The sequence below is a fragment of the Cyprinus carpio genome, chromosome B3 (genome assembly GCF_018340385.1).
Source record: "Cyprinus carpio isolate SPL01 chromosome B3, ASM1834038v1, whole genome shotgun sequence".
Lineage (NCBI taxonomy): Eukaryota > Metazoa > Chordata > Actinopteri > Cypriniformes > Cyprinidae > Cyprinus > Cyprinus carpio.
The window spans coordinates 23,795,235-23,822,555 of NC_056599.1; the positions used below are offsets into that span (position 1 = coordinate 23,795,235).

Sequence of the window (27,321 nt, forward strand, 5' to 3'; positions counted from 1 at the left end):
AGTTTTATTGTTTTTCTGACCCGTGATGCTATTGTCATTTCGGGAGGCATTATGAGTTTTGACGTGAGGTTTGCTACAACAAAATACACTCAGTTTCTGTAAATTATTCATGAGGTAAGATTAGCCTGAAATAATAGGCTCCCTTCTGATCCATTTGCAAAGTCAAAATGTTCTGATACCTCAGTATTAGCAAAGTTGCTTTGGATATGTAACATTTCCCACAACGTAAACAAAAAATGCCTTGGGTTGCGTGTGAAGATGTCTTTCAGACATGACAGTAATGTGAGTGAAATGTCAGACCCCTTGCTGAACTCTGAGGTCAAAGAACCCATTCTGTCTTCTGGTATAAACAAACTCTTTCTCAATGTTTTGTACTAAACACTTTTCAGCTGAATAAACTAAAATGCCCTGCTATTTTACACTCTGCACCTGTATGTATCAGTTCATCAAGGCATTGGATATCTAGATTCACAATCATAATAACTGTGTATGTGTACTGTATATCCTTTTGTTTATATATATTTATGTACAGGATGGACCTCATGATCAACACCTCGACCACCTACAGACCCCCTCCCCTCCCCTTCAGCAGTGTCTTTTCCTCCCCCTTTTTCACGGAGTAAATAAGAAGGGAACCCAGAGACAGAGAGACTCGGAGTCGAAAGACGCTCATCCAGCCCTGCAATGCCCAGTAGTACCCCAAGCACCAACGGAATCATGCCTGAAGTAAAGAAAGCAGGTAAGGGCTGCTCTCATTTCCTCACCTATATCAGTTTAATATCAGCAGAACATGCTCACCTGTGTGCCAGGACACATTCACTGTTGCTAAGATCTGTAACTTGCTGCCAATGCATCACTGTATGTTGCTTTACATTTTTAATAATCTGGTACTGACAAATAAATAAGTATAACTTCAGCATCTTTTAAAACAGTTATTATGTATTTGTACATTCACTTTTGCAAAGTTATACAAGGAAGGCAATAAAATTGACAGAGAAAACTAATAATAAAATAAAAATAAAATAGTACATGGAAATAATAAAAACAGGAAATGCAAAATAAAATATAATACATAGGAAAATAGCAAATCTATGTAAGGGAAGAAACAAATTATGTTGTCTGATGAAAAGCCCTAGAGAACAAAGTCTGTGGTTATGGTATTATTATATTTATTAAAAATAAGTAATATAAATGTAAAAGCAAAATGGACATTAAAACAACTTGATTTTACAGTTTAAATTTTTATAAATATCTGTTATTTATTTTATTTATAAAAATATTATTAATATTATTATATTTTATAGACATTTTATTTAATTTAATTTTTATAAATATTTTGTTGTATGCATAAATAAAAATATTTTTATTTTATTTAAAATAGTTATTGCCATCTTGGTATATCACAAAATAAAAAACAGCAGCAATAGTAGATATGAATGCATGCTGCTTGTGGTACTGAAACAGACTGACATGTACAACTGGAAAACAAAGGAAATATTGTGTGTGTGTGTGTGTGTGTGTGTGTGTGTGTGTGTGTGTGTGTGTGTGTGTGTGTGTGTGTGTCTAAAGACAGGTGTGTGTGTGTGTGTGTGTGTGTGTGTGTGTTTTGTGTGTGTGTGTGTGTGTGTGTGTGCCCGTGTGTGTGTGTGCGCATGTGTGTGTGTGTGTGTCTAAAATGTAATAAATAATTCATGTCATGGTATGCACCTGATGCAACCAGACATCTTTCTAGACACTTTAAACCCAGTCTACGTGCTTAAGACCTGCAGTATTTACAGTGCTGGTGACAGTACACAAACTAAAAGTGTCACCACAATGCTGACTTGATGGAGGGTTATTCTGACAGTTTGTGTGAGTTGCATATACTCTGAGACAGCCCAGATCAAAGGTACACAGGAAAGACTAATGGGCGACAGCATGAGAAGAGAGCACCTTGAACATTATTATCATACTGTTACTCTCCAGGCTCTTGTGCACAGCTTAACATCTCACAGGAAAATAATAATAGTCTTTACAGTGACAAAGAGTTTAGCAGCTGCTCTACTCAATCTATTGACAACAAATTATTATAAGACGAGGGATTGCCATACAAGACCTTTTACACTCCCTTGAGCCTGCATATATTTTAAGGTAAGCATGTTGTCAAAAATCCTCTAGACTTACATACTATTTTAAGTACTTTAAAGAGGTCAAAGGCAAACATATGCACACATATGGAAGGCGTTATACATAGCTGTGCTTTACTCAGCATTTATATATATATATATATATACAAGAAAGGTATATTGTGTATGCCCCTCATAAGTAAATAATTGCATATTTTAATGTTTTCAAATTCAACATGACACAGTAAGATTGAAATAACCAGAATTCATCAGATGAATCTTCTTCCAGGTGTTAATATAGTTGCGTGGTACCTCTTTCACCCTTCTACTTTCACGTCGCCCTCATCTGTCATCTCAACAACTCTCTCTGCTTCTCTCTCACTCTCACTCTCAATTTCATTTCAGTTTTATTTATTTTTTTATTTGAACACTTTTATTTTTCATTTGTAATATTTATATAATGTTTTTCTCCTTGTTAGGACCCTCTTGCACCTCATTAAAAGATGAAAAGAGGCCCCTGCTGGTTTCTTATTAACTTATCAATGATGACATGCCGCCTTCTTGATCACAGGGGTAATGAAGTGTAAAACTCTCCACTGTAACTCATCTCCACAGCTCTGCAATCCTTGTTTTATTTATGCCCTCTGAGATTTAGATCTGACTCACTGGGCATGGCAGTATCTGGCAAGATTAGCATGGTGCACCATGAGTGCGTGATTCTCAGCCATCTAAGTCAGCAGGGAAACCAACTCAATCACTGTTAAGAGAGATCCGATCTAACCAATATCTGAGAACGTCTCTTATCCGAGCGGGTTGAATGTCTTTCCCAGGACTGTGATGGGTCACACCTCTGAAATCTCCCTTTACAGACATGAATCCCTCTATTTGTGCATCTGCCTGTTCATGTTATTTTCCATCGGGACCGTTTCAAGTAAGCAATCAACAGAGGGCCGACAGTCAGCATGTGGTTTTCAACACTTGGGGGGCCACAAGATCATATCCATCGCCTTCCCTTTCAAATCATCATGCATAGCGTCTCCTTGATCCAGCCACAAAATATGAACCATACCAGCGTGCCCTTAGCATGGCAGGGGTTGGCAAGGCACACTACGGACGTGTCCAACCCAAACAGCTTGCTTTCTGCCCTGTCATCACGAGCGTAAGACACCGAAGCCCAGACATGACCCTGAAGTCATCAGCAGAACTGCTGATGCTAAAAAGAGGTGAAGTTCAAAGTTACTCAACAGCAGAGGGTTGTTCCAGTTGATAGGATGCCACTTTTATTGATAAGATTTGATAAACGCTGACAATGTGGTTCAGTTGACAATATTTATGCCTGGTTTCATAGACAGGGCTTAGACTAAACCAGGATTAGGCCATAATTCAATTAGGACTTTGAAGTATTTTTTTTTTTATAAATGTGCCTTAGAAAAACATTACTGGTGTGCATATTGAGACAAAACAAAGGCACTGATATATTTTAAGATCAGTCAGTGCAAGCTTCTTACATTTTAGTCTGGGACTAGGCTTAAGCCTTGTCTATGTAACTGGGGGTTAATGTTTAGGTTATAAATTATAATGTAGAAACAAAATATAAGGTTATAAATTATAATGTAGAAACAAACGGTTTCCACTTGAATGATCTGATCTTTTCAAACACTTGATTCACTTCAGCGCATAATCACAAACAATGGTAAAAAAAAAAAATTCTGTCAACTCACTGCAAAAATGTTTTTAATAAGTATTTTTTTGTCGGGGTTAATGTTTAGGTTATAAATTATAATGTAGAAACAAAATATAAAATTTATTTTCCATTAAAAATGTTCTTAAAATTAATTTTCTTAATTCTTTTTTTATTATTTTCATACTAATTAAATTATTTTTAAGCATAAACCTCACTAAATTTTGTTAAATTTATGCAATTTATGCTCAAAAAAGAAAACCCTAATATTTTACACAGTTGATTAATAAATGTAATATATGTAAAAATGTAAAACGAATCTTGTTTTAAAAGTTAAGGCTCAAGAAAGGTCTGTTAATGTGAAAGAATTTTACATGTTTATTTTTCATAGGTTTTTCCCGGTCTTGCGTTGTGTTGTCTATAAATCTGACAGATAATGTCCTGACAAAAAATTACCAGTAGCTCTTTTGTTTTTCTACTGATTTTTAGTGTGTGTTCAAAATGGTTTATATATATATATTTTTATATTTTTTGTTTTTTTTATATATATATATATATATATATATATATATATATATATATAATATATATATATATATATACACTGATTTTTAGTGTGTGTTCAAAATGGTTTATATATATATACTTTTTTTTTTTTTTTTTTTTTCTTGTGAACTTATAATGTATTGTGAATCCGCCATCAGTCTTTCAGTTATGTGTTGGCCTGGTTAAAGATGTGCGTGACCGAGGCTTTGTGAATGATCCCTTATTGGACACTGGGGATTTTGAAACAAGGCTTTCACCAGGACCCCCTCCATGGACCTCTTGTTTACAGCATTCTTCAGTCACCACTCACAAAACACCAGGGTTGAATCTCACACCAAGGAGAAAATCTTGACTTGAAGAGCTGTCAGCATGTCTTCAGTTTGCTTGAACACAGACTCCACATTCGACATTTTTAGATCTTTCTGATTTGTTTTATTTTGGAGCTCTGCTTCATGACCATGGCTGTTATGCTCGACCCCTCCCTCCTGTTCTTCCTGACTCCCTCCATACCAGCCCCTATAAGGGAGAGGTCCCGAAGAGAGGGTGAAACAGGCTATGACTGATGGAGTGACCTGTCAGCAGCAGTTGCTAATCTCTAGCCCTGATCCCTTTACCACCTCAGTCCCCTTCGCTCTGTACCATCCATTCCTCTATAACTCCCTCTTTAAGTCCCAAGCAACTGATGGAGTTTCTCTGTGCACCAGGATTATATCTAAGGTTTCACTGCAGAAAGATTAGAAAGACTTTTTTCCATTATCTTCCATTTGGATGAGCATGTATCTCATAATTTCTTGATGGTCTATAACCGTTTCCTTGTCATAATGCGCGGAGAGCATGTTTGTATGTTTGTCTCTCAGAGGTACAAGGTTGTAAATTGTTTGTTATTTTGTGTTACAAAGGTACAAAGTTACATCATTATACCTTATTTTACTCTAAATGGTACATAACGGTGGTTCAAAAGTACATATTAGTACCCAAAGTGTACATATTAGTACCTTTTGAAAGGGTATCGCTGCAGTGACAGTTTGTGACAGTGTATAACACATTAAATAAAAGATTACAGGGATGATGATGATGGTGACCTCTAAACAATCTGTTCTCAGTGATTGTCAACAAGATCGCAAACAGCGCTGGGGGTCTTGAACAGGTGTACAGAAGTCCCGTTCTATATGTGCAGAAACACAGCTGACCCAATCACTTAGAGGTGACCCATTATAGTGATGTCAGTCACCCCTGTCCCCTCCCACCACCCGAACCGTGCAGCCAATCGAAAGAGAGTCTCGATGCTTTTATCATCATCACAGGCTTGCTTAAACGTGACTGAGGAATTACTGACAGCATGACTTTTTTCTTTTTTTTTTTTGCTGATGGTATCTGATATCACTGAAATGTGAGACAAATTTTTGTCTTTTAAATTTCAGTAAATTTCAGACTTTTTTTCCCAATCAGCTGACAAAAGAACCTTAAAATAACCTTAAAATAACTTTTTTTTAAACTTAAAATATCTAAAAAAAATAAATAAATAAATAAATAAATAAATAATATATATATATATATATATATATATATATATATATATATATATATATATATATATATATATATATATATATATATATATATATATATAAAATAATGAAATAAAATATTGAAAATAAAATAGTTTTAAAAAATGCCTTAAAAATATACTTTAAAATAAGGTTTATTTGAGAAGCAACACTGGATAAGATATCAAGATTTACGGCAAAATATAAATGTATAGACTTTCTAAAATTTATTTTCATATATATATATATATATATGTATGTATTCTCTGAAAACATATTATGCAGTGTTACTTGTCTAGTAAATTATATTTTTTTTAATTTCTAAATAATCTTTCTGAAAAACAATATAAAACATAGTCTGTATTGAGAAATGCTTCTTGCAGGACTCAAACTAGCAACCTTTACTTTTCAGCCCTGATTTCTAGCCACTACCACACTCTATTTGCAGGATATTATGTGACATTTTCCCTCTTTGCCACTAATCTGCTGCTGCAATTCACATCCAATTCACACTTAAACTGACAAAAATTGTACCAATGCACTTAATGCCACTGATAATTATGATAACCCAAGGGAGCAGCTAATATTACTGTCCACATAAACAAAAGAAGGCAAAAGAAATGTGTGAGCTGTGATACACGAGCCAGAGGATTGCAGATGGCTTTCTCAGAAGGTGCTTGAGAAAATCAACAGTAACAAGAAAAGTGTTAAACCTGCATCCCAGTGCTGGACATAAACATGCCAACACCACTAACACCGTGGAAATGAAGTGTAGCAGAAACAAAAAATGTATTCTTGGAAACTGCTGTCAGAGCCTATGATGTGTGTCCATGGTGAATGTAAGTTTAGGCCTAGCATGCTTCTTAGATGTAACCTAACCCCTGACAGGCATGGGTAAACTATATGATTCAGTGCTAACAACAGTGGGGGTAGATGAATGGCATACCACAGAGTGATATATTGCACACGAGAGGTAAGGAAGGAGGATCAGAAAAGCAGTGTAAGGAAAGGGAAGACTCTAGAATGCTTGTGCAGCATCAATATCATTTCCAAACTGCCTGTGCTTTTGCTTAAAATGGTTTGCTGGTAACCTCTGATTTTAATTGATGTACATTTTCACCCCCACAGGAAGAAAAGGATCAAGAGCAGAAGCAAATCCTGCAGGTAACTATTCAATCCAGTTTTCACTGTCTTAACCAGAGCGTCCCCTTTTGCAACAGCTGCTCTCAAAAAGCCCCACCCTCCAGAAACATTTTTTAAAGTGACACTGTCCAACAGGGACAGTTACATCAGCAGGAAGTGTCTTTTTTGAGCATTCCGTGGCTGATAGAGAATGAATGGGGAACATTTGATAGGCCTATTGCATTGTTCACGTGATATTTTTGTGTGCAACCCCTCATCCACATGAGGCTAAATGCATGTGAAATATGAAATATATTGCTGCATTTGGATATATTTTTTGAATGTAAAAATGCTTATAAAGCACTAACTTGATAAAAATAAACTGTTTAATAAACAGAACAATAATTAAATCGTTAATATAAAACTAAAAAGTATAATTGTATTAGTTGTTTTCTCAAATGTAATTTTTTAACCTGAAAATGTGTCAGCTGGAACAGGGATTTACATAAATAAATAAAATATTTATTACATTGTTAAAAACATTACAATAGTATTTTCATGCTTGGATTAGCCATGTTTTTAAGTTATATTTATTAAAACCAAGTATAAATATAATGTTTAGCATTTTACATTTATTCCAAAATATTAGTTTATTAAGAACGAGGTAACAGTTTTCAGATTTTGTGCATATTTTATCTGTAAAATTGTCACATAATCTTTCATTAAAGCTCGGTGTACACTGCAAGTGTCATGATGATCACGGAGACACAGGTGTAGCTACCTTTAATTTCACCTTGTGTAATGCCCACTAAAACCGCCTCGGATCATTATCAACAAGTCATTTAAGGTTTGAAGAACATACTGGTCTTATTATAGAACAGACATTTATATTCAGATCACAATAGCATGTAAATCTGACAATATGTGCGATCATTACCATGACTTTTTCAAGGTGAGTGCTGCTGTCTTTACGCCTCACTGTCTTAATAGTGTTAATGGGAGATGATCATAATACAATAGAAGTCACATGAAGCTTGGGCCTCCATTAGACAGCTGACATTTAAATAGGATTATGCAGTCATGTTATAGAATATAATGACCTGTTGCTCTTTCTTCTTCCTTCCATCACAGAAAAGGCGCCGCCATATGACCCCAACATCACTGAACCCAATACTAGAGCTGAGCTGATGAAATGTACGCAAGAACATTAAAAGAATTGTCTTGTTTTAATGCTTTTTATATAGTTCTATATTACAATTGAAAATGCCCTTGACCTCTGAAATGTTATTTCTCTCTCAGACTGGATAAATCTCTCTCTGGATGACAGAACTGCTCAGAAAATGTTGTGGCTCTCAGAAGGTGGAGCCAAAGTGTCACGCATGTCAGAGGAAGTGTGTCCTGTTCTAGACAGGCCAGAGAGATATGAACATTCACCACAGGTATGTAAGCGAGTCTCTCAATCTGTCTCTACTTCTTTTGTTCTGTCGTGTGATTTATAAAAATCCATTTCTGAGCAGGTCATGTAAATCTTCCATTACTCTTCTTATGTACGTTTTTAAAGCTTAGTCATGCAAACATTTTTTTGCATTTACTCATCCTCATGTCTTTCCAAAGATTTTTAGTCTACAGAACAAAAATTAATTAAAATAATTTATAATTCTCATAATTTTGTTCTTTGGTTGAAAGTTTTTACATCAGTTTTATAATAATTAACATTTTCAAGCTTCACAAACTGCATAAAGAAATCATAAAAGATAATCTATATGAGTGAATCCAAGTTTTCTCAAGAGGCACTATTGTTTTATATGATGGAAAGATTTGATTTAGGCATTTATTCACACAAAAGCACAGATTAAATAAGCATGAAAGTCATAATTATTGTCATTATTGAGACAAAAAAAATCAGTGTTATGACATTCTAAATTAGAATAATAAGACTAAAAGTCATAATTATGACAAAAAAAGTCAATTTGGATCTCATGATTATTATTATTTCATTGTTTCATTGTTGTCACAATAACTTCTATCTCATGATTTTTGCTTTCTATCTCATAACTTAACCTCACAATTTCAACTTTTTGTGATGTTTTTTAAAAGATCATTTTTACTTTTTGTGTCATAATTATGACTTTCTCATAATTTCAACCTTTTGTGTCATACATACACATCTCACATTTTTGTCATAATTACGCTCATCTCATATTTTTCAGCATGATATTTGTATGTGGCGTGAATGGGCTTTCGTAGTTCTATGTATATGATTGTATTGCTTCATGACAAAATCATTAGTCTAATATTTCAATGAACCCATTGATATGGTTCACAAAACCAGTCTGAATGATTCATTCACTTGTTGAATGAAGTTGAATGAATGAATGAACAATGCATTTATATAGTGCTTTATTATGTATTGGTGTACACCCAAAGCGAAACAAAGTTCAACTCAAAAGGACAGCTATGCAGGTTTGAAGTGACATGAGGGTGAGTAAATGACAGAATTTAATGCGTATAAGACTGTTATGTCAACATGTAGTAACCATGCAACTGCTGCAAGGGTAACTTTTACAATATCCTCCTGGGTGCTGTGTAAGGAGGGTCTTCTGGGAAGTCGTGGGTACTGGGAGGTGGACTGCGAGGGCTGGGTGGTGATTGGGGCGGCGTGTGAAAGCGCAGGGCGGAAAGCTAAGGATGGCCAGTGTGGGCTGGGAGAGAATGACCTGTCATGGGGTGTGGGATGGGCCGGATCCTGCTACCACGTCTGGCACAATGGAGAGAACATCGAATTCCAGGCTCCCCTCTGTCCCACCATCGGCATCTACGCTGACCAGCCAGCTGGCATCATCAAGTTTTTCCTAGTCGAAGATGGACAGAACGGCTCCAAGGAGGTCAGACTGATTCATCGGTTTGCAACCAGTTTCAAGGAGAAGCTCTTCCCTGGTTTCTGGGTGGGCAGGAACTCCTTCTGCTGGATCCGAAAGAAGGATCAGTAGAGGGTGAATAATGAAGAGAAGGAGGGGTTGGAAGGAAACAGGGTAAGGGTGACGTAAGAAAGAGGAGAGGAAAGTTTGAGAAAGAGTCATTGGCAGGGATAAAGCTACAAAAAAAAAAGAGTTCTGTAACAACATAAATAATGCTAAAACCGTAAATGGAGACTTGCATTCTAAACCTGAATCTGCCTGTAAGTAACCACTTGGTTTAGTATTTTAACCAGCAACTGAATTGGTGTAGCATTCATCTTTATACTAATTATTTTGAATATTCACTGTATTAATTTTATATTCCATGTGATGGCAAATGCATATACTGTAGGAAATATTTATCTCTGTAGTCTAATAAACTAGTTCAAAATAATAACAATGTGTGAGATATGAGTGGTGTGTTGTGTTTTTATTGCTGTCACATCTTCAAAAGCAAGTAAAGGTCTCGGGGGATAATCAAGGGGTCAGTGTTTATCTGTTTAGTGTGACCCAATTCACAAAGCTTTTCTCTACTGACTTTTTTGCAAAAAAATAAAATAAAATAGTTTAATATAAAAATGTTACACTATTGATCAATTCTCTGAGGGCTTTTGAAAGCATTTTTATAGATTTAACTCTCTTAGGTGCTGCAATTAAAGTTTTTTTTATTATTAACAATAATTATATATAATTATATAATGTATATAAAAGTATACAAAATATACTAATTTAATCCAAAATTCTAAATTAAGTCCTTTTTTGTATTACTAGTGAAAGGTTTGACACTCTGAGACCATATAAATACATTTTTTTGCATTCATGGCTTGGCTAATACAAACCTGAATGAGATGACTGGAAATGAAAATAATAGTGGGAATGGTAATAAACTTAAGATGAATCGTTTTGGTGTATAGGCCTGACTCATGTGTGAGATAATTCGAATAAAAGCCTGCTTAATGCATAAAGGAGAGCGTGGAGTAAAAAACTACAGGAAAACAACACCGCCCTCTGTTGAGCACAGGAAGCATCGACTTTCCTCAGAGAGCTGAGCATATTTTCTTCAGCCTGCTCAATCACACCAAGATAAAAACGTCGAACATTTAAATGCAAATAAGACACAAAGTGCAACAGAATTCGACAATAATCAACTTGTTTATTCAAAACGCATTTACTTAAACACTGAACAGTTTAAGATGAACACACAGCTGGTTGACATCCTTAGTGTTGTAAACCCTCATATGTACCTTTAGTCTATCAAGATTTTCGAGTTACCATACTAATCAACAATTGGTATTTTCTGCATCAGCACATTAATCAGTTATAATGCAGAAACACTTGTAATTTGTGGGTGGAAAGTCCCACACATTCGTGTTTGTGAAACGTTTTTGTCCTTTCATTGTATTTTGCTTCGCAAAGCATTGATTTAGAAAGTCTTCAGGACAGTATCTGAAATAAAAGTGAGTGCACACAGGCATAGAGTGACATCATTTGCAAGCATTCACACTAACATCTAGTCAGCTTTGGCAATCAGAATATACACTACTGAATTCACATTTGAACGCAGCAGTCTATATATCCAAGAACATGTAGTGTTTGCTAATGTACAATGCTCCTCTGGTGATGGATGTGCGAGTATCTCAGCGTGTAAATAGGCTCATATACTATCAGTAAATCCCACACTGCAGAGGACAGTTACTGGGCATGATTAGTAACTTGATGATGTCATTTTGCTCTGTTAGTGTTACTCAATGAAATGCACTACGTAACTAAAGTCTGCCACAACCATTTGGTCAAAGTCAAAAGAAATTCTCAAATTAAGACATGCGAATCAACCCTCTCCTCCTCCTGCTGCAGACGTGAAGGGTTGGTAAAGGTTTCGCCACGTTCAGTGCCATAGAAATACTAATGATATGCAGGAAAAGCTTCAGTTTTGGCAACATCTTCGCTAAAAACATCCATCAAACTCTCCAGTTCTGTTCAAATCACTTTCGCACACACACATGCTCATGGCTCGCCCTCCTCTCGTTCTCATGCACGCTCAAACATACATACGCACACATTCTTCCTCTCTCAATGCTTGAGAGAGAAGTCGCCCGTGTTAAGGCGAGGTCGTGGGAGTGCTCCAAACATCTCCGTTCCGTCTGTGGCTCCGGGGACCAGCAGGGCTTTCATACTGGCAGCTATGTGGTCCAGGTCTGTACAGCCCACCTAAAATAAAAGAGACATTTTAATCAAGCTGAAACAAGTGTAAAAAAGTGATTAATTGTGACAAAATAATAATTTATTGCTATTCTTCAATTTTTCTTCTACAAAAACCCATTATATAAGTGGATTTTATCACAATGGTAGCGAGGGTGTTAAACAGAAGACTTGGCAACAAGATATTGTATCGAAAAAAGAAACAGTATAGTTTTAGAGTCATTTTCCAGTGGAAAATACTGCTTCTGGCTCAGTCTTTTGAGGTAAAATGATCACAATACATTGAAATTTGAAAATATGTAGCACTCAGTATATTTGTTTACTTTTGGGTATTTTTAATCATCATGAACCTTTTATAAATCTTATACTACACTATACAACACAACAAATTGAGGCATGTATGAAGCGGATGAGTAACTGACCCGTTCTCCACTGTGGGAGTCGCCCTGAGGGCCACGGTTGTTCCTGTAGCCCCACACTGGTATAGACACAGGCAGTGAACGAGCCATTGCCATGGGGTTAGAAGAGCGAGACGCCAGGTGACCCATTGCCAAGCCACGCGGAGGGGGAGGTGCTTCCTCACTCAGAGAGCCTGGCAGCAATAAAACATAGAAATATATCAGTGACAGCAATAAAAACACACTGATGCTACGGTGTCATAATTCAGATAATGATCTCTTTGAACAGTCACTGTGTTGGAAAATGAGTTACTGAATAAGGATTTAAAAAAATAAGAATAGACATTATATTGGTACCATAATCGGTTATCTGCTGGTTAGGGGTCAGAAAGATTTTTAAAACGTTTTTGAAAGAAGTATCTTATGCTCACCAAGGCTGCATTTATTCGATCAATAATAGTTACATGTTATAACAATTCAAAATACCTTATATTTTGCAGTCATTACTGTAGTCTTCAGTGTATAATGATTCTTCAAAAATCATTATAATATGCTGATTTGAGGTTTTAAAAACATTTATTATGATTATCAATCAAAAACAGCTGTGCTGCCTAACATTTTAAAAACAGTGCTTTTTTTTATTTTTTATAAGGTTCAAAATTACAACATATACTTGAAACAGAAATCTTCTGTAACATTTTAAATGTTTTTACTGTCACTTTTGATTCCATATAACGTGTCTTTGCCAAATCAAAAAGTATTCTGAACAGTGGTGAAATTTATCAGCTGAAATTGGATTTTTATATATGCTGATTTCCCCAGTTTTTTACATTTCAACCATCTAACAGCCACTTAAAGTTATATAACACTTGAATAACATGTTATCTAAAAATAACACGTGTTATCTATTTTTCATGCTGCACATTATAATGCTGTGATGCCACATGTGAAAAAATAGGCAATAACATTTAAGTCATTTTTGCCATTTACCAGAATTTTAATAATGGTACATTATTATTTAAAATTAGGGATGTCAGTTGATTAAAATTAGATTATTAATCTAACTATTATACTAAATTATGGAACTCTATACCACTGCACTGAGGACAATAACCTCACTATATGTATTTAAATCAAAACTCAAAACCTACTTGTTCACCCAATACTATCAGTCATAACATGTTCTTGAGACACTCTCCTCATCCTGTACTACCAGCTGTAATTCTCTGAGTATTTGTGTTGCATTTACTACTCTTCATTAGTTGATTGTGAAATGATTGTTTATGATTATGTGAATCGACTGTCTATTATATTTCTGCTTTTGTACAGTGTCCTTGAGCTAGGGAAAGGCGCTATATAATTTAAACATATTATTATTATTATTATTATTATTATTATTTTGTTGATGTGTTTGGCTGTAAAAAATACCCCCAAAAGATTATTTATTGCTATTTTTGTGTTAAATGAGAAAGTATTATGTAGATATTATAAATAGTAACTTTAGAAAGAAATATTTTAATGCATTAAACTGACAGCCCTATTTAAAATATATCAATAAAAAAATAATAATAACAACAACATCAAAAGTTCACCATCAGTGCTCTCCTCCTCCCCGTCAGACTCGAAGAAGGGCTCGCAGTCCCGGGACAGAGAATCCTCATCCATTGAAAAGACACCTGAGAAAGAAAGACAGATCCATTCAGTTTGAATCTGAGATCTGCAATGACAAAGCCCTTCTAATCTGAAAACAAAACAGAAAAATAGGTGCATTTACCTGCTGATTCATTCAGGTTACGTCTCCTCCCATCCAAATCCTCTTCTTCCTCCTCCTCCTCCTCTTCCTCCAAGTCCACAATTTCCGCCCTTTCTCTTGCCTTCTCACGTTCCTCCATCACCGCTTTCTCCCAGTCACGCTCTCTGTTCCCATGCTGACTGCCTGGCTGGCCAATAGCAGCGGCCGAGCTGTAGATCGACGGGTAGCTCTGAGAATAGAGCCTCATGTTGGGACTAACAGTCCCGCCTCCATCTCCAGTCAAGCTCTTTAGAAAGAGGACACAGTGAATCACAAGGCGTTGCACTCAAAAATACTTCAAAATAAAAAAGCAGCACTCACCAGCCTGTCAGACGGCACATCCACGCCCAGTTTAGCTCCTCCTTCCTCCACATTCAGACGTACGTGTCTCTGAGCCGTCAGTACAGTGGTGGAGTGCAGAACTGCGATGTCATCCATGTATCGCCGTGACGACTCAGCTAGGGCCCCCGGTCCCCAAACATGATAAGCATAATCAAACTTTCGCACCTGAGTACCACCCCCTTCGTGATTCCTCGTTCCTTCCACCTCGACCCAGGAAGGACGGAACTTCTTATAGGCGGTCAGAATGGCCAAATCACAACCGGACGTCTGACTGTAAGCCTCAGCGGCAGCAAGCAGCGCCAGCCAGCTCTGCTTGTGATTATCGGGGATCTCGGGGTTAGAGGATTTGGTGACAGAGGCCATGATGGGTTTATGCAACAACCTATGGCTCTGTTGAACTGTTTTTGGAATTCGTTCTTTTGGAATGCTGGTGTGTGTGTGTGTGTGTTTGTTTGTTTGTGTTTATGAAATGTGTTTTGTGGTTAGCACTCTTTGGTGATGAGAACTTGGTTTAGTTAATGCTGATGGGACTGTTAGAAGAGGCACAAATGAAATGGGTGAAGGTGTCTGCGTGCAGGAGAGAACTAGGGGAGAGATGGGAGGATGCCACCACTTGTTGATGTTACCTAGAAAAGAAAACATAATATGCATAAATGTATATCAAGAGCACACCATCAAGCTTATTTAGACAAAATGAACATGCAATTTGTGACCCTGGAGCACAAAACCAGTCATAAGTAGCATTCGTAGCAATAGCCAACAATACACTGTATGGGTCAAAATGATCAATTTTTCTTTTATGCCAAAAATCATTAGGATATTAAGTAAAGATTATGTTCTATGAAGATATTTCGTAAATTCCCTACTGTAAATATATCAAAACTTAATTTTTGATTATTAATATGAATTGCTAAGAACTTAATTTAGACAACTTTAAAGGCAATTTTCTCTATTTTTTTTTTTTTTTTTTTTTTTTTTTTTTTTTTTGCAATCTCAGATTCCAGATTTTCACATAGTTTTATCTCGACCAAATATTGTCCTATCCTAACAAACATATTTTTTCAGCTTTCAGATGATGTATAAAACTCGATTTAAAAAAAAAAAAATGACCTCATGACTGGTTTTGTGGTCCATGGTCACATTTGGAAATCTAAAACATCTTAAAAACTGGTTTGTTTTAGTAATCAACAAAGCTCCTCAACTGCTGTGCAACAACCCCCCAGTCGCTCACTTTGAGGGGAAAGTTACGCCTCCATTCCCCTGCACGTGTAGCACACGTACACGTTTGTTTGGGACGTTCTCGTTTAAATTAGGACCAGGCTTTGTGAAACGGTAAAAAATGATTTTCGGGGCCTGTTGTGCAGTTGCATGCAGCGGATCTGTCCGTTTCTCGCATTTTCGGGACAACATGAAGAACAGCCAGCCATGATTTCTGCTGCTTTTGTTTGTCACTGTCAGATTTAATATGCAGTTGGCAAAATCAGCGGCTAAACAGCGGGGTATTTGTTTGCATTACGACATTAACTGCTTTAGCGCTTGTTGATCAGTTCATTGGTGAGTGGCCAAGTGAAATACACAGGCCAGTGCGCTCCAGCGTTAGCAGTGCAGCTAAAATCTGTTTAATCTTTAAAACTGCATCGGGGTGATTCGAGAAAAGAAAAGCAGGTGACTGACTTACCCTCGTTATATACTCCCGCCTCTGTCACAATCGTCCTTTACTTCTAAACTTTATTAAACCCTCTTTGTTAGGAGCCTGTTACCCGTGCCTGTCTCTCCCCTAGACTCCAGCGCAGCGACGCGCACAGCGCTGTTTACAGCAGGAGCACGCCAGGGTTGCCAGTTTGCGCGAAAGAAACACGCAAATGGTCTGAAAAACAAGCATCAAATAAGCGACCTATTTTTTTTTCTTCTTCTTCTTTCATGTGTTCTTTGTGTGGGTTGATTAAAACACACACACAATGTAGATTTACCCAGGGGTTTTTATTATTTTAGATGCTATGGTCCCCAAATATAACCATCCTTGTGCAAGGGATCCTAAAATATAAAAGGAATTTACTGTATATATTTTCCATACTTCATATATAAAGACCCAATTTAAACTGTGAAAAATTAGTATTGTAAAAATATTTAAAATGTTAGAAAATATTTATTTTCTTTTCATTACTTTAAAATGTTCTACTCACTACTGTACCATTAGGGTACATTTAAATTTGTATTTTTTTTATATATTCAAATTATTTATTTACTTAATCTTATGTCTATTATTTATTGTTGATTTTTAATATTGATTAATTTTTTTTTATACTGTTTTTCCCTAAACTTTTCCACAGACCCCCAACACTCCTTCCGGGGGAAGTTGTGGCCTAGTGGTTAGACTCCTAACCCTAAGGTTGTGGGTTCGAGTCTCTGGTCGGCAATACCACGACTGAGGTGCCCTTGAGCAACACACCGAACCCCCAACTGCTCCCCGGGCGCCGCAGCATAAATGGCTGCCCACTGCTCTGGGTGTGTGTTCACTGCTCTGGGTGTGTGTTTATGGTGTGTGTGTGTATGTGTTCACTGCTGTGTGTGTGCACTTTGGATGGGTTAAATGCAGAGCACGAATTCTGAGTATGGGTCACCATACTTGGCTGTATGTCACTTCACTTCACTTTGCAGCGCTGGGGGTCCATATTAAAAACCTCTGGATTAACCCATACTAAAATGCAACTAACAGCGATAGTCTTACTCTTACAAAATATGTAATGTATGCAACCTGCTCGATTATAATAACGATAAATGAATACATTTCTCATCTGTGCACACACACACACTTGGTAATAGAAAACACATTTACGCACCATGGGGCTGGAAAAGCACATGAAATCCCCAAAAACGTGGGTACATTCTTGGAATAAGCCCTGTTGGAACAGCCGAAGTCATTACAGCCCCTAAAACCCCTATCTAGAATTCAGTACAAGTTACAAACCAGGGACTAGTTTTATTCATCTGTAAAGGCAAATCTCAAAAACGATATACGCAAAATAAGCGGACATGGCAACATTAGAGTGGACGCACGCGCCTTGCGCGTACACAACACATGTGCAGAGGTAACGTTCAGAAATAACAAATACGAGCAGGTGTGACATTGAAGGAAGCTGATAATAAATGATACATAATGATTCACTGGACTTCATGTTTTGGTGCACTGTAAAACCAGTCACATTTCTCCGGGGGGTTTCTGGTACTCCCAAGAGTTATAGTGATTGGTACTTTTACTTAATAAACAGTTTTGTGAGAGAATTTAAAGAGCAAAATTAAATTAATAATTAAAAATGGCGTAATTTTACTCACCCCAATGGTGTTTTAAACATGACTGTCTTTCATGACTGACTGTCATTCTGGCTCTCTTTGTGTGTGTGTGTGTGTGTGTGTGTGTGTGTGTGTGAAAAAAGTCTTAACTTTGTGTGTTTGAAACGACATAAAACGGGTTAAATCATGACAGAATTTGTGGTGACAGCGGGGAGGACTTTTTTAAACAAAGAAACTATTTTTTTTATTTTTTTTTTGTTTTGTATTACAATTCATTATATTATGTAAAAATCAACAAATATATGCTAAGAACATCATACTCATTATCACCATCTTCAAAATAACAATAAAGACAACGTCATGCTTTATTAGTTTCTGATTGGCTGCTGCGGGGGTGGGCGGCGTCACCCAGGGAAAAAAACGGAAGTGTGATTGTTTTGGTGAAACTACGCGAGCACAGGAGGAGGAATGGAGGCGAAGCCAGAGAGTCACAAGGTGAGTAGCGACAGTGTTTGTCAGTAACCTTAAGTTTAGATCGACGATGTCATATTTGACATGACTTCATACAAAGCTATATGTACATTTTTACCTTTTTACGTATTTAATGTCTCAGGCAAAGCCCGTTTTTCCATAGCTGAAGCTGGTTAGCGATAGCCCAGGCTGATGACTGACATGAAGGTTTAGTCACTGTCATGTCTCTATGCTGGACTGACATTTCAAATATCTCTGTCACCCTTTGAGCAACATTGAACGGCGTCACTGGTCAAACCAGTTAACTGGAGAGCTTTCGTCATAACGTAATGAAGTATTAGATTATAGAAAACTAGCAGCTAGATTGACATTACCGCTTCCTCCGTGCGATTATCTGTTGCTAATATAACTTCTGAAATTTATTATTTGTTATCCGCTGAATTGTTAATCTATTGTGGTATATCAGGATTTGTCCACTGTAGAATTAAAGCTACCATTTTTTTTTATCGTTGGGTTATTAGTAAAAACTAACATTTAAATTCATTATATCTATTTAATGCTGTTGTTATGATCAAAACTGAAGGATAATCGTTATATATTGACGTCTTGTTGCAAACTGTCCCTCTGTAGTTTTGGTTGACAGTTGGTCCTGTTGTAAAAGTGTGATGTATTATGTCATTCATCAGCTGATCTTTGAGAAGGAGGGTGTTTACCTCCACACCAATGCCAAAAGAAGCAATCAGGACACCACCATCCCCGGCTTCATCCGGATAGTTGAGCGGGTAGGATCAGCACATTTTATTATTAAACACTTCGATGTGCTTATATAGTATTAATCAAGTTATGTGTTAGTAAATAATAGTTCTGTCTGTTAACACTGTTTACAAAATGACTTTCAGGGTGGAGAGCCGGCGCTGGAGTGGAGCCCTGTTGAGGAGGATATGAGGAATGCTCCTGCTGTCTTCTACAGCAGAAAGGTTGGTAAGATAAGGACTTGAGCACACTCAGTTTGCTCTTCAGAGTTCAAAGGTCACTTGTCACATGCTCATTTAAAATCAATATTGAACTTAACATGCTCAAAGAAAAAAACTTTTTTGGGGGGAATTTGTAAAATTGTGATTTGCAAAGTCATGGAAATAAAGGTCATTGAAAAATAATAGAAATCTTCCATCTACACATGAACCTTCAAAACTAGCACTCTCTATTCTCTTTCTATTTTATTCACTTGTTTTCTTTTTTATTTATTAATAAATACCTGACCCTCTAACACTTGCAGTCTCTATTCTTTTTTTTAATTCTAACTACTTGTTTTCTTCTTATTTAAAAAAATGACCCTCTAACAGCATTCTGTATACTTTTGCTATTTTTTGACTTGTTTTTTAATTTATTTAAACAAAAAAATCCTTTAACACGAGCATTCTCTATTCGTTTTCTATTCTATCTTCTTGTTTTCTTTTTATTTATCTTTTTTTTTTAAATCCTTGCTACGTGTACTGCATTAGCCTAACTGGGACTTCTCATAGCAGTAACATCTTACTGCTCTTTTGATGGTTTTGAGTGCTTCTGTTGTCCTTATTTTTAAGTTGCTTTGGATAAAGGCATCTGCTAAATGACTAAATATAAATGTAGTGTAAATTGTCAAATCTCAAAGAAATTGTTAACATGTACATTATCATTCAAAAGTCAGGAAGTGTTTTTTGTTATTTTAAAAGAAATAAATACTCTTTTTTTTTTTAAAAACATTTAATTAATCAAGTGGCAGTAAAAAGATTTATAATGTTACAAAAGTTTTCAGTCTCAAATGTTTTTATATTCATCAAAGAATCCTGAAAAATGTATTACGGGGTCTACAAAAATGCTGATAATTGATCATAAGAAATGTTTCTTGAGCATCAAATCATTATATCAGAATGATTTCTGAAGGATCATGCGACACTGAAGTTTGGAGTAGTGACTGCTGAAAAGTCAGCTATGCTGTCACATGAATAAATTACATTTTAAAATATATTAAAATAGAATACAGTTGTAAAAGTATTTTGCAGTATTAGTGTTTACTGTTTTTTGGAGCAAGTAAATGCAGCCTTTTTGTAAGCAAGAACATTAAAACAATTAAAAACTTACCAACTTTTGAATGTCGTCCTGTTTGCTAAACGTCTGTTCCTCTCTTATTCTCTCTTATATTCTGTTTCCTGAAAGGATGGGGAAGGAGGGGAAGAGGAAACTAAGTTTGACCCGGGCTATGAGCCAGACTGGGCCGTCATCAGTACAGTCAAGAAGGAAAGACGCCAAGAGCATCCACCGGTCAGAGGAACAGGTACTGCGCCAAACTGCTGCTTCTCAGATGAAGTGCGCTTGCATTTACATACTCTACATGCTCACGTACGTTTATGTCTTTGGCAGGTCAGTGGGGCTTCTCCCTGCCCCTTTCAGAGCTGTACTCTCTCCGGAGGTCTCGCTTCTCTCTGGGCAAGAACTTCTTGGTGATGACCACCAGAGGAGGCGATCCTCTCCCTCCCCTGCACTTCCACCGAGGGGGCACTAGAGAGCTGCTAAAAGCCATGCAGCGTTACATCAGACTGGCCCCGTGAGTGGCAAGCTAATTTATTCTTTTGCATTTTAGTACTCATATATTTACATACTCATGTAACACATTCTGCTGTAAGTCTCCCATGGATGGTAGGCTCTTCCTGGCATACCCGCATGATTCTGGGGCCCTATCGCAGTCCTTTGATGAGCTGCACCTCTTTGATGAAACCAGTGCAGATCTAGTGTCTGTAAGTCATGCATGTTGTGTTTTAATGTGGTTGAAGCCATAAACAAGGTGCTGTAAACATGCCATCTGATTGGTCATATCTACAGAGGTTCATTCAGGACCCTTACGCGACCACGTTTGGGGGCTTCTCCAAAGTGACTAACTTCTTCCGGGGAGCTCTTAGACATCCGGAGTCGCCCCTCGGTAACCGCTCACCGCAAGATGCCCATTTCCCACACTCCGCTGACGAGGAGCCAGGCTTTGAGCTCATTACCTGTGTGAGTTACGTAGAGTCCGGGCAGTTTGTGTATAAATGCTGATTGTGCATAAACTTTAAAAGAGATTGTGTGTTCCACCAGGGGGCAGAGCTCGGCCCCAGACCAGAGGTCAAAAGAGGAAAGCCTTTGGATAACTGGGATCAGTTTTTGGATCCAGAGGGCCGTGTCACTGATCCACAGAAGGTCAAGAAGCTGGTGTTTAGAGGGGTTCGTCTAGGTTTCAGTGATATTTTCCTTTTCCTGTTTACATGCCACAAACCAGTGACGGTACCATTGATTCAAATCTTTCCTGCTTTTTCTAGGGCATTGATCCATCTCAGCGAAATGAGGTGTGGAAGTTCTTACTGGGGTTCTACCCGTGGAACAGCACAACCAAAGAGAGAGAGGACATCCTTCGGGTGAAAACGTGAGCTAAACACATTTTGTTTTAACGCAAACCACAAAGGGGTCAAAAATGCGATAGTGTACTTGTTCCCTCAACCCAGTTAACCATTTGCAGCTGTTGTGGTTTCCTGTGTCAGTATTCAGTATATCTCTTAAGACCTAAGCTTAGCATAGGATATGTACTTCTGTCCTGTGTCAGTATTCAGTATATCCAGTGAAAGGTTTTCGACAAGTCATGGTGCTCTCACACTACACGTAAGGGTAAGGGTCAAAAAGGTTGGGGTCAGTGAAATTTTTAAAGGTTTTTTTTTTTTTTATAAAACAAGTCTTGATCCTTCAGAATCATTCTAATATGCTGATTTGCTGCTCAAGAAGCATTTTTTTTATTATCAATGCTGAAAACAGTAATGTTTTTGTGCAAACAGTGAAACCTTTTTAGGATAAAAATAACAGAATTCATTTGAAATGATTTTTTTATTTTTTTTTGTAACATTCTGTATGCCTTTACTGTCACTTTTGGCTCATTTAATGCATCTTTGAATAAAAGCTTACTGAGCTCAACCAGGTGAACGATAACAGCAACTGACCTTCACAAAGAGTTTGATTGACAGGTGATCTGACCAATCATAAGGCCGAATCTGCCTATTTAATCGACAAACAAACCAGACAGGATAGTAAATTAACTTCGGTGGACTTAAACTTTAAAAATGGTGTTTATTGACATCTTTCCACTGTTGAAATAAAATCCCTTCTGATGTTCATTCATGTTTATTTTATGCATTAAATATGTAAATATGAAAAGATGACCGATTCATGTGCCTCTTGAACTGAGGCGCTACAGCGATGTGTCACGACACACTAAAGAGCCACAAAATGGTATTTATTTTTGAATATCTTAAAAAATGCTAAAACTTTGTTTCATAGCAAAAGTAACCTGCTCTGTCTTATCTGTCGGTGTGTTGTCAGTTTCCTCTTTGCTCAGCGATGTATTTTTCACTGCGTGAGAACATGTGTAGTGTGAGAGCACCATGACTTGTCGAAAATAGCAACAGTAACTAAGGAGATTTTTTTTGCGAAGGGTCATTTATATTTAAATTTCTAAAATCTAATCTACCATACGACTACTTAATTTATTTGCAGCTGTTCGTGGTTTCCTGTGTCATTTTTCTTTTTAGACCTAAGTTTAGCACAGGATATGAACTGCTGTCAAAAAGTTTGGAGTCAATAAGATTTTTTTAAAGGTTTTTTTTTTTTTTTAAGAACTCTCTTATGCTCACGAGGCTACATTTATTTGAACAAAAATGCAGTACAAACAGTAATATTGTGAAATATTATGACCATTTAAAATAACTGTTTTCTATTGTAATATAATTTTAATAATGTAATTTATAATATATAATATAATTTTAAAATTTATTTTATTCCTGTGATGGAAAAGCTGATTTTTCAGCATCATTACTCCAGTCTTCAGTGTCACATGATCCTTCAGAAATCATTCTAATATGATGATTTGCTGCTCAAGAAACATTTTTAGTATTATCAATGTTGAAAAAGTTGTGCTACATATTTTTTTTTTAAATGTTTTTGAAGGAAACAGTGAAACCTTTTTAGGATTAAAAATAACAGAATTTATTTGAAATAAGTTTTTGATAACATTCTATATGTCTGTCACTTTTGGTTAATTTAATGCATCTTTGATGAATAAAAGCTTACTGACCTCAAATTTTGATAACAGCAATTATACTTGCAATTCTAAGTTCTAATCTACCATACATACTACTACTTATTTCATATACACAAACCTGAAAGATAAGACCAATAATGTGTCTACCCTGCCTCTTTCCTTTCTAAAACCCCTGATCGTCAGCGTGAATTATTCTTTTAATTTTGTGCTCTTCACATTTGTTATTTTTCTCCTCAGGGATGAGTATTTCAGGATGAAGGTTCAGTGGAAGTCAGTTAGTGAGGAGCAGGAGATGAGGAACTCTCTCTTCCGAGGGTACCGCAGCCTCATAGGTAGGTTTAGCTGTGTGTCATAGATCCTACAGCAAGTGTAACACATCACTTTCTACATCTGACTTGCTCCTGCTCTTTGATTGGACAGAACGGGATGTGAATCGAACAGACAGACACAATTCCTTCTTTTCTGGGAATGAGAACCCAGGACTTACGCTGCTCCACGACGTACTGATGACGTACTGCATGTATAACTTCGATCTGGGTATGTGCTTTAATTCCAGCTACCGACCACTAGAGGATGCTGTTATGTCTCTCATCACTCTTTCTCTTTCTCTTTGCTCTTTAGGTTATGTCCAGGGGATGAGTGATCTTCTGTCTCCTCTCCTCTTTGTTACCCAGAATGAGGTGGAGTCTTTCTGGTGTTTGACAGGCTTTATGGATTTAGTGGTCAGTAAACACACTTGTTTTCTGATTGTGTTGTTCAATCGATGCATTAGCTCTGGGTATAAAGCCTTTATCTTTCTTTAGCACCAAAACTTTGAAGAGTCTCAGGAGGCCATGAAACAGCAGCTGCTTCAGCTCAGCCTCCTGCTGAGAGCACTTGATCCAGAGCTGTGTGACTACCTGGGTAAACACAAACACACATTCTCTGTAAACCTCTACCTTCTATATTTGTTTTTTGCTCTATTGGCTAATGCACGGTGGCACAGCTGGTTAAAAAAATAAATAAATTCTCTCTCTTAGACTCTCAGGACAGTGGTTCACTTTGTTTCTGTTTCCGCTGGTTGCTGATTTGGTTTAAGAGAGAATTCTCTTTTGAAGACATCTTGAGTCTTTGGGAGGTAAGAGGGAGGTTATTTGTATTATTTTCTCTGACTTTCATCATCATTAATAACATATAAAATATAATATGTTTATAATTCATTTGAATTGATATATTTTAGCAAAATATGCTGACTCAAATATGTTAAGCACACAGGCCATGTGAACTTACAGTAGTTTTCTGTTATATCCTGCAGTTTAAATAACTTAAAATTTAGATTTTTAATATTGATTTGTTATATTCATTTATTAAATATCAAAAACTCTCTTCTCATCAGTGTCATTTTAGTATTCTTTCAATTTTTTCATTTTAATTTTATTTTAAATGTAAGCAATTTTGTGCTTGTCATTTTTATTAGTTTAAGATTTTTTATATTTCTATTTAGATTTAATTTATTTTTAAGTTTCAGTTTCTGTAGTATTAGATTTTTTAATATTTATATTTCATTTATTTTTATTTCAGTTTTAGTGGTTTCTGTAGTTTTATTTTTTTTAATATTTCTATTTTTTTTATTTTTTTTTTTTTTTTATTGTGTTTTTTTATTTTTTAATTTCATTATTTTTGTTTTATTTTTTTTATTTTTATTTTATTTATTTTTAGTTTTTGTATTTTTTTTGTTGAGATTTTTTTTTTTTTTTTAGTCTCAGTAGTTTTAATACTTAAGTTTAAGTTAAGTTTATCATCTACTATTTATATTTTATTTCAACTTTATTTCAATGAAAGGAAATGATTTTAGTAGTTTTATTGAACAATAACAACACCAGTGTTTTGCAGGTTCTGTGGACTCGTCTGCCTTGTGAAAACTTCCACTTACTTATGGCCTGCTCCATTCTTGAGTCACAAAAAAGGGAGCTGATTGGTTCAAATCATGATTTTAACTCTATACTGAAGGTAAGCATAGAATTGTTTAAGCCCATGAAAATATAAAGCAGAACCAGGAAAATGACATGCACAGTTGATTCTAAACGTGTGTGTGTGTGTGTGTGTGTGTGTCCAGCACATTAATGAGCTGACCATGAAGCTGGATCTGCAGTCAATACTCTGTGGAGCAGAGGCTATTTATTTGCAGCTGACAAACTGCAAGGTGAGACTGGACAGATATGACTGCTGATAAGCTCTGAAAAACAACTGTGGTGGTCATGAAAACTTCATAATGCTTTCTGACTGCTCTGTTCTCAGGAGCTGTCTTTGAAAGTACAGGAAGTTCTTGGGCTGCGTGTCCCATCCAGCTCATCAGAAGAGAGTCCAAACTCAGAGCCCTCAGAGACAGACAGCCTTCTCGCTCAGTCCGAGGCCAGAGGAGCTTCATCCTGCCAGCCGTTCAATGGACAGACTCCTACACACCCCTAATTCCAGAAGGTGATTGGCAGAATGGATACAGATGATTTTAATTTAACCATAATGATGAATATTCCAAAAAATAATAATAATGATTAACGTGTTGATAAAATATGGTGAATGTAATTCGGAGATTGAAATCTAGATCTGCAGTGACCTAATAACAATAACTTAATACTGTACTTTCCTAAGAAGGGCCGAGTATTTTCCACATGCTGTTTAAACTGATGTGTGAATAACTGTGGGCATTGCTGACAGAGTCACTGAAGAGAAGGAACGATTACAACATTTATAACGTGAGCATTTTATTTGCAGCTCATATTTTATCAGTTAATATTTTATGCATTTATGAGCTTTAGGTATCTCATTGTTTGATCCACTATACTCGTAGTATGATAATGTATGATAATGTATATCAGTTGTTTTCTCTGCCTTTCTGTTTATGTTGCCTGTAGTGTTACACTCAGTGACAGCTAGAAGATGATGCTGTGCACTACCGTTTTGCATGCAATGAAGCAAGAGCTAGTTCATATTACTTCTTTTGTTAGTTTTTAAAATGAAGCTTTTTCATATGGCTAAAGAATAAAACATTGAAATTTAGTCCCTGACATTGAGGTGTTGTTCTTTGTCAAATGTCCACTTTATTCTCATTCCTTACCCACATAAGGGCTTTTTAACCTTGACAGCCTTGATCCCAGTACAAAAAGCTTTCTCAGTAACACTTAAACACTGAGCTTTATATGTGATAAACATGTATTATCTGCATTACATGCATATGCATATTCAGATAATAAAAGAAAATGTAATGGAAATGCTCATTTTATTTAAATAAATAAAGAAATTAATAAAACAAAATGAGGCCATAGATAAACATTTTTATTATTATTAATATCACAATAAACATTAAAAAGATTTCTCTGTAACACTTCAAAATAACTTAAAAATATTAGAATTGCATTACTTAAATAATTATTCAGATTTTAGTTTTTATTGAAAGAATAATGAAAAGACTAATTAATTAATTACACTAGAAAAATATTTTCACTTTTATTAAGATCTTTATTATTATTATCATCTTAATGCCCTAATATACAGTGATAAAAAGCTTTATCTCTAACACTTTATTACAAATTTGATTTAAAGCATTAGCATTATGTAAATGTTCATTCAGATGATAAACAATGTCTTGGAAATTTTCATCTTTTTATTTTAATAAAGAAAAAATAATAATGTAAAAGTCAATGTTCTAGATAAATATTTTTAAAAATGTTTTATTGTTTTTACCCTCTTCTCTCTTCAGATGATAAGGTAAGTCAGATAAAACCACTTCATCAAC

General features: G+C 36.1%; 3 protein-coding genes across 3 annotated transcripts; 2 read left to right on the forward strand and 1 right to left on the reverse strand.

The window, feature by feature from the left end:
• Window positions 1-588: 588 nt before the first annotated feature.
• On the forward strand, window positions 589-10,352 carry LOC109089921 (tripartite motif-containing protein 16-like protein). The gene is made up of 5 exons (XM_019103824.2): window positions 589-739; window positions 7,008-7,043; window positions 8,133-8,195; window positions 8,301-8,440; window positions 9,581-10,352. The coding sequence occupies exons 1-5, from the start codon at window positions 685-687 to the stop codon at window positions 9,989-9,991; spliced, it is 705 nt and encodes a 234-aa protein (XP_018959369.1). The 5' UTR covers window positions 589-684; the 3' UTR covers window positions 9,992-10,352.
• Window positions 10,353-11,091: 739 nt separating this feature from the next.
• On the reverse strand, window positions 11,092-16,521 carry LOC109109154. The gene is made up of 6 exons (XM_042720323.1): window positions 16,368-16,521; window positions 14,669-15,315; window positions 14,330-14,594; window positions 14,148-14,231; window positions 12,580-12,749; window positions 11,092-12,166 (listed from the first exon to the last, which is right to left on the reverse strand). Exons 2-6 carry the CDS (start codon window positions 15,050-15,052, stop codon window positions 12,029-12,031), a joined length of 1,041 nt encoding a protein of 346 aa, XP_042576257.1. The 5' UTR covers window positions 15,053-15,315; window positions 16,368-16,521; the 3' UTR covers window positions 11,092-12,028.
• Window positions 16,522-18,369: 1,848 nt separating this feature from the next.
• Window positions 18,370-26,593, forward strand: LOC109056790 (TBC1 domain family member 17-like). The gene is made up of 17 exons (XM_042720322.1): window positions 18,370-18,475; window positions 19,138-19,233; window positions 19,351-19,428; window positions 20,648-20,765; window positions 20,852-21,035; window positions 21,114-21,225; window positions 21,311-21,481; window positions 21,563-21,688; window positions 21,784-21,887; window positions 23,787-23,881; window positions 23,970-24,086; window positions 24,171-24,271; window positions 24,353-24,452; window positions 24,569-24,666; window positions 25,422-25,538; window positions 25,645-25,731; window positions 25,827-26,593. Exons 1-17 carry the CDS (start codon window positions 18,449-18,451, stop codon window positions 25,995-25,997), a joined length of 1,902 nt encoding a protein of 633 aa, XP_042576256.1. The 5' UTR covers window positions 18,370-18,448; the 3' UTR covers window positions 25,998-26,593.
• Window positions 26,594-27,321: the final 728 nt, after the last annotated feature.

What these genes read in the sequence shown, in the direction of transcription:
- LOC109089921 (XM_019103824.2), top strand. Translation starts at nt 685, where the DNA reads ATGCCCAGTAGTACCCCAAGCACCAACGGAATCATGCCTGAAGTAAAG. An exon ending in AGCAGAAGCAAATCCTGCAG is followed by an intron (nt 7,044 to 8,132) that starts GTAACTATTCAA and finishes CTTCCATCACAG; the next exon opens with AAAAGGCGCCGCCATATGAC. An exon ending in TAGAGCTGAGCTGATGAAAT is followed by an intron (nt 8,196 to 8,300) that starts GTACGCAAGAAC and finishes TTTCTCTCTCAG; the next exon opens with ACTGGATAAATCTCTCTCTG.
- LOC109109154 (XM_042720323.1), bottom strand. Translation starts at nt 15,052, where the DNA reads ATGGCCTCTGTCACCAAATCCTCTAACCCCGAGATCCCCGATAATCAC. An exon ending in GGAGGAGGAGAGCACTGATG is followed by an intron (nt 12,750 to 14,147) that starts GTGAACTTTTGA and finishes TATTGCTGCCAG; the next exon opens with GCTCTCTGAGTGAGGAAGCA. An exon ending in ACTCCCACAGTGGAGAACGG is followed by an intron (nt 12,167 to 12,579) that starts GTCAGTTACTCA and finishes CTTTTATTTTAG; the next exon opens with GTGGGCTGTACAGACCTGGA.
- LOC109056790 (XM_042720322.1), top strand. Translation starts at nt 18,449, where the DNA reads ATGGAGGCGAAGCCAGAGAGTCACAAG. An exon ending in CATGTATAACTTCGATCTGG is followed by an intron (nt 24,087 to 24,170) that starts GTATGTGCTTTA and finishes TTTGCTCTTTAG; the next exon opens with GTTATGTCCAGGGGATGAGT. An exon ending in ACATCTTGAGTCTTTGGGAG is followed by an intron (nt 24,667 to 25,421) that starts GTAAGAGGGAGG and finishes AGTGTTTTGCAG; the next exon opens with GTTCTGTGGACTCGTCTGCC.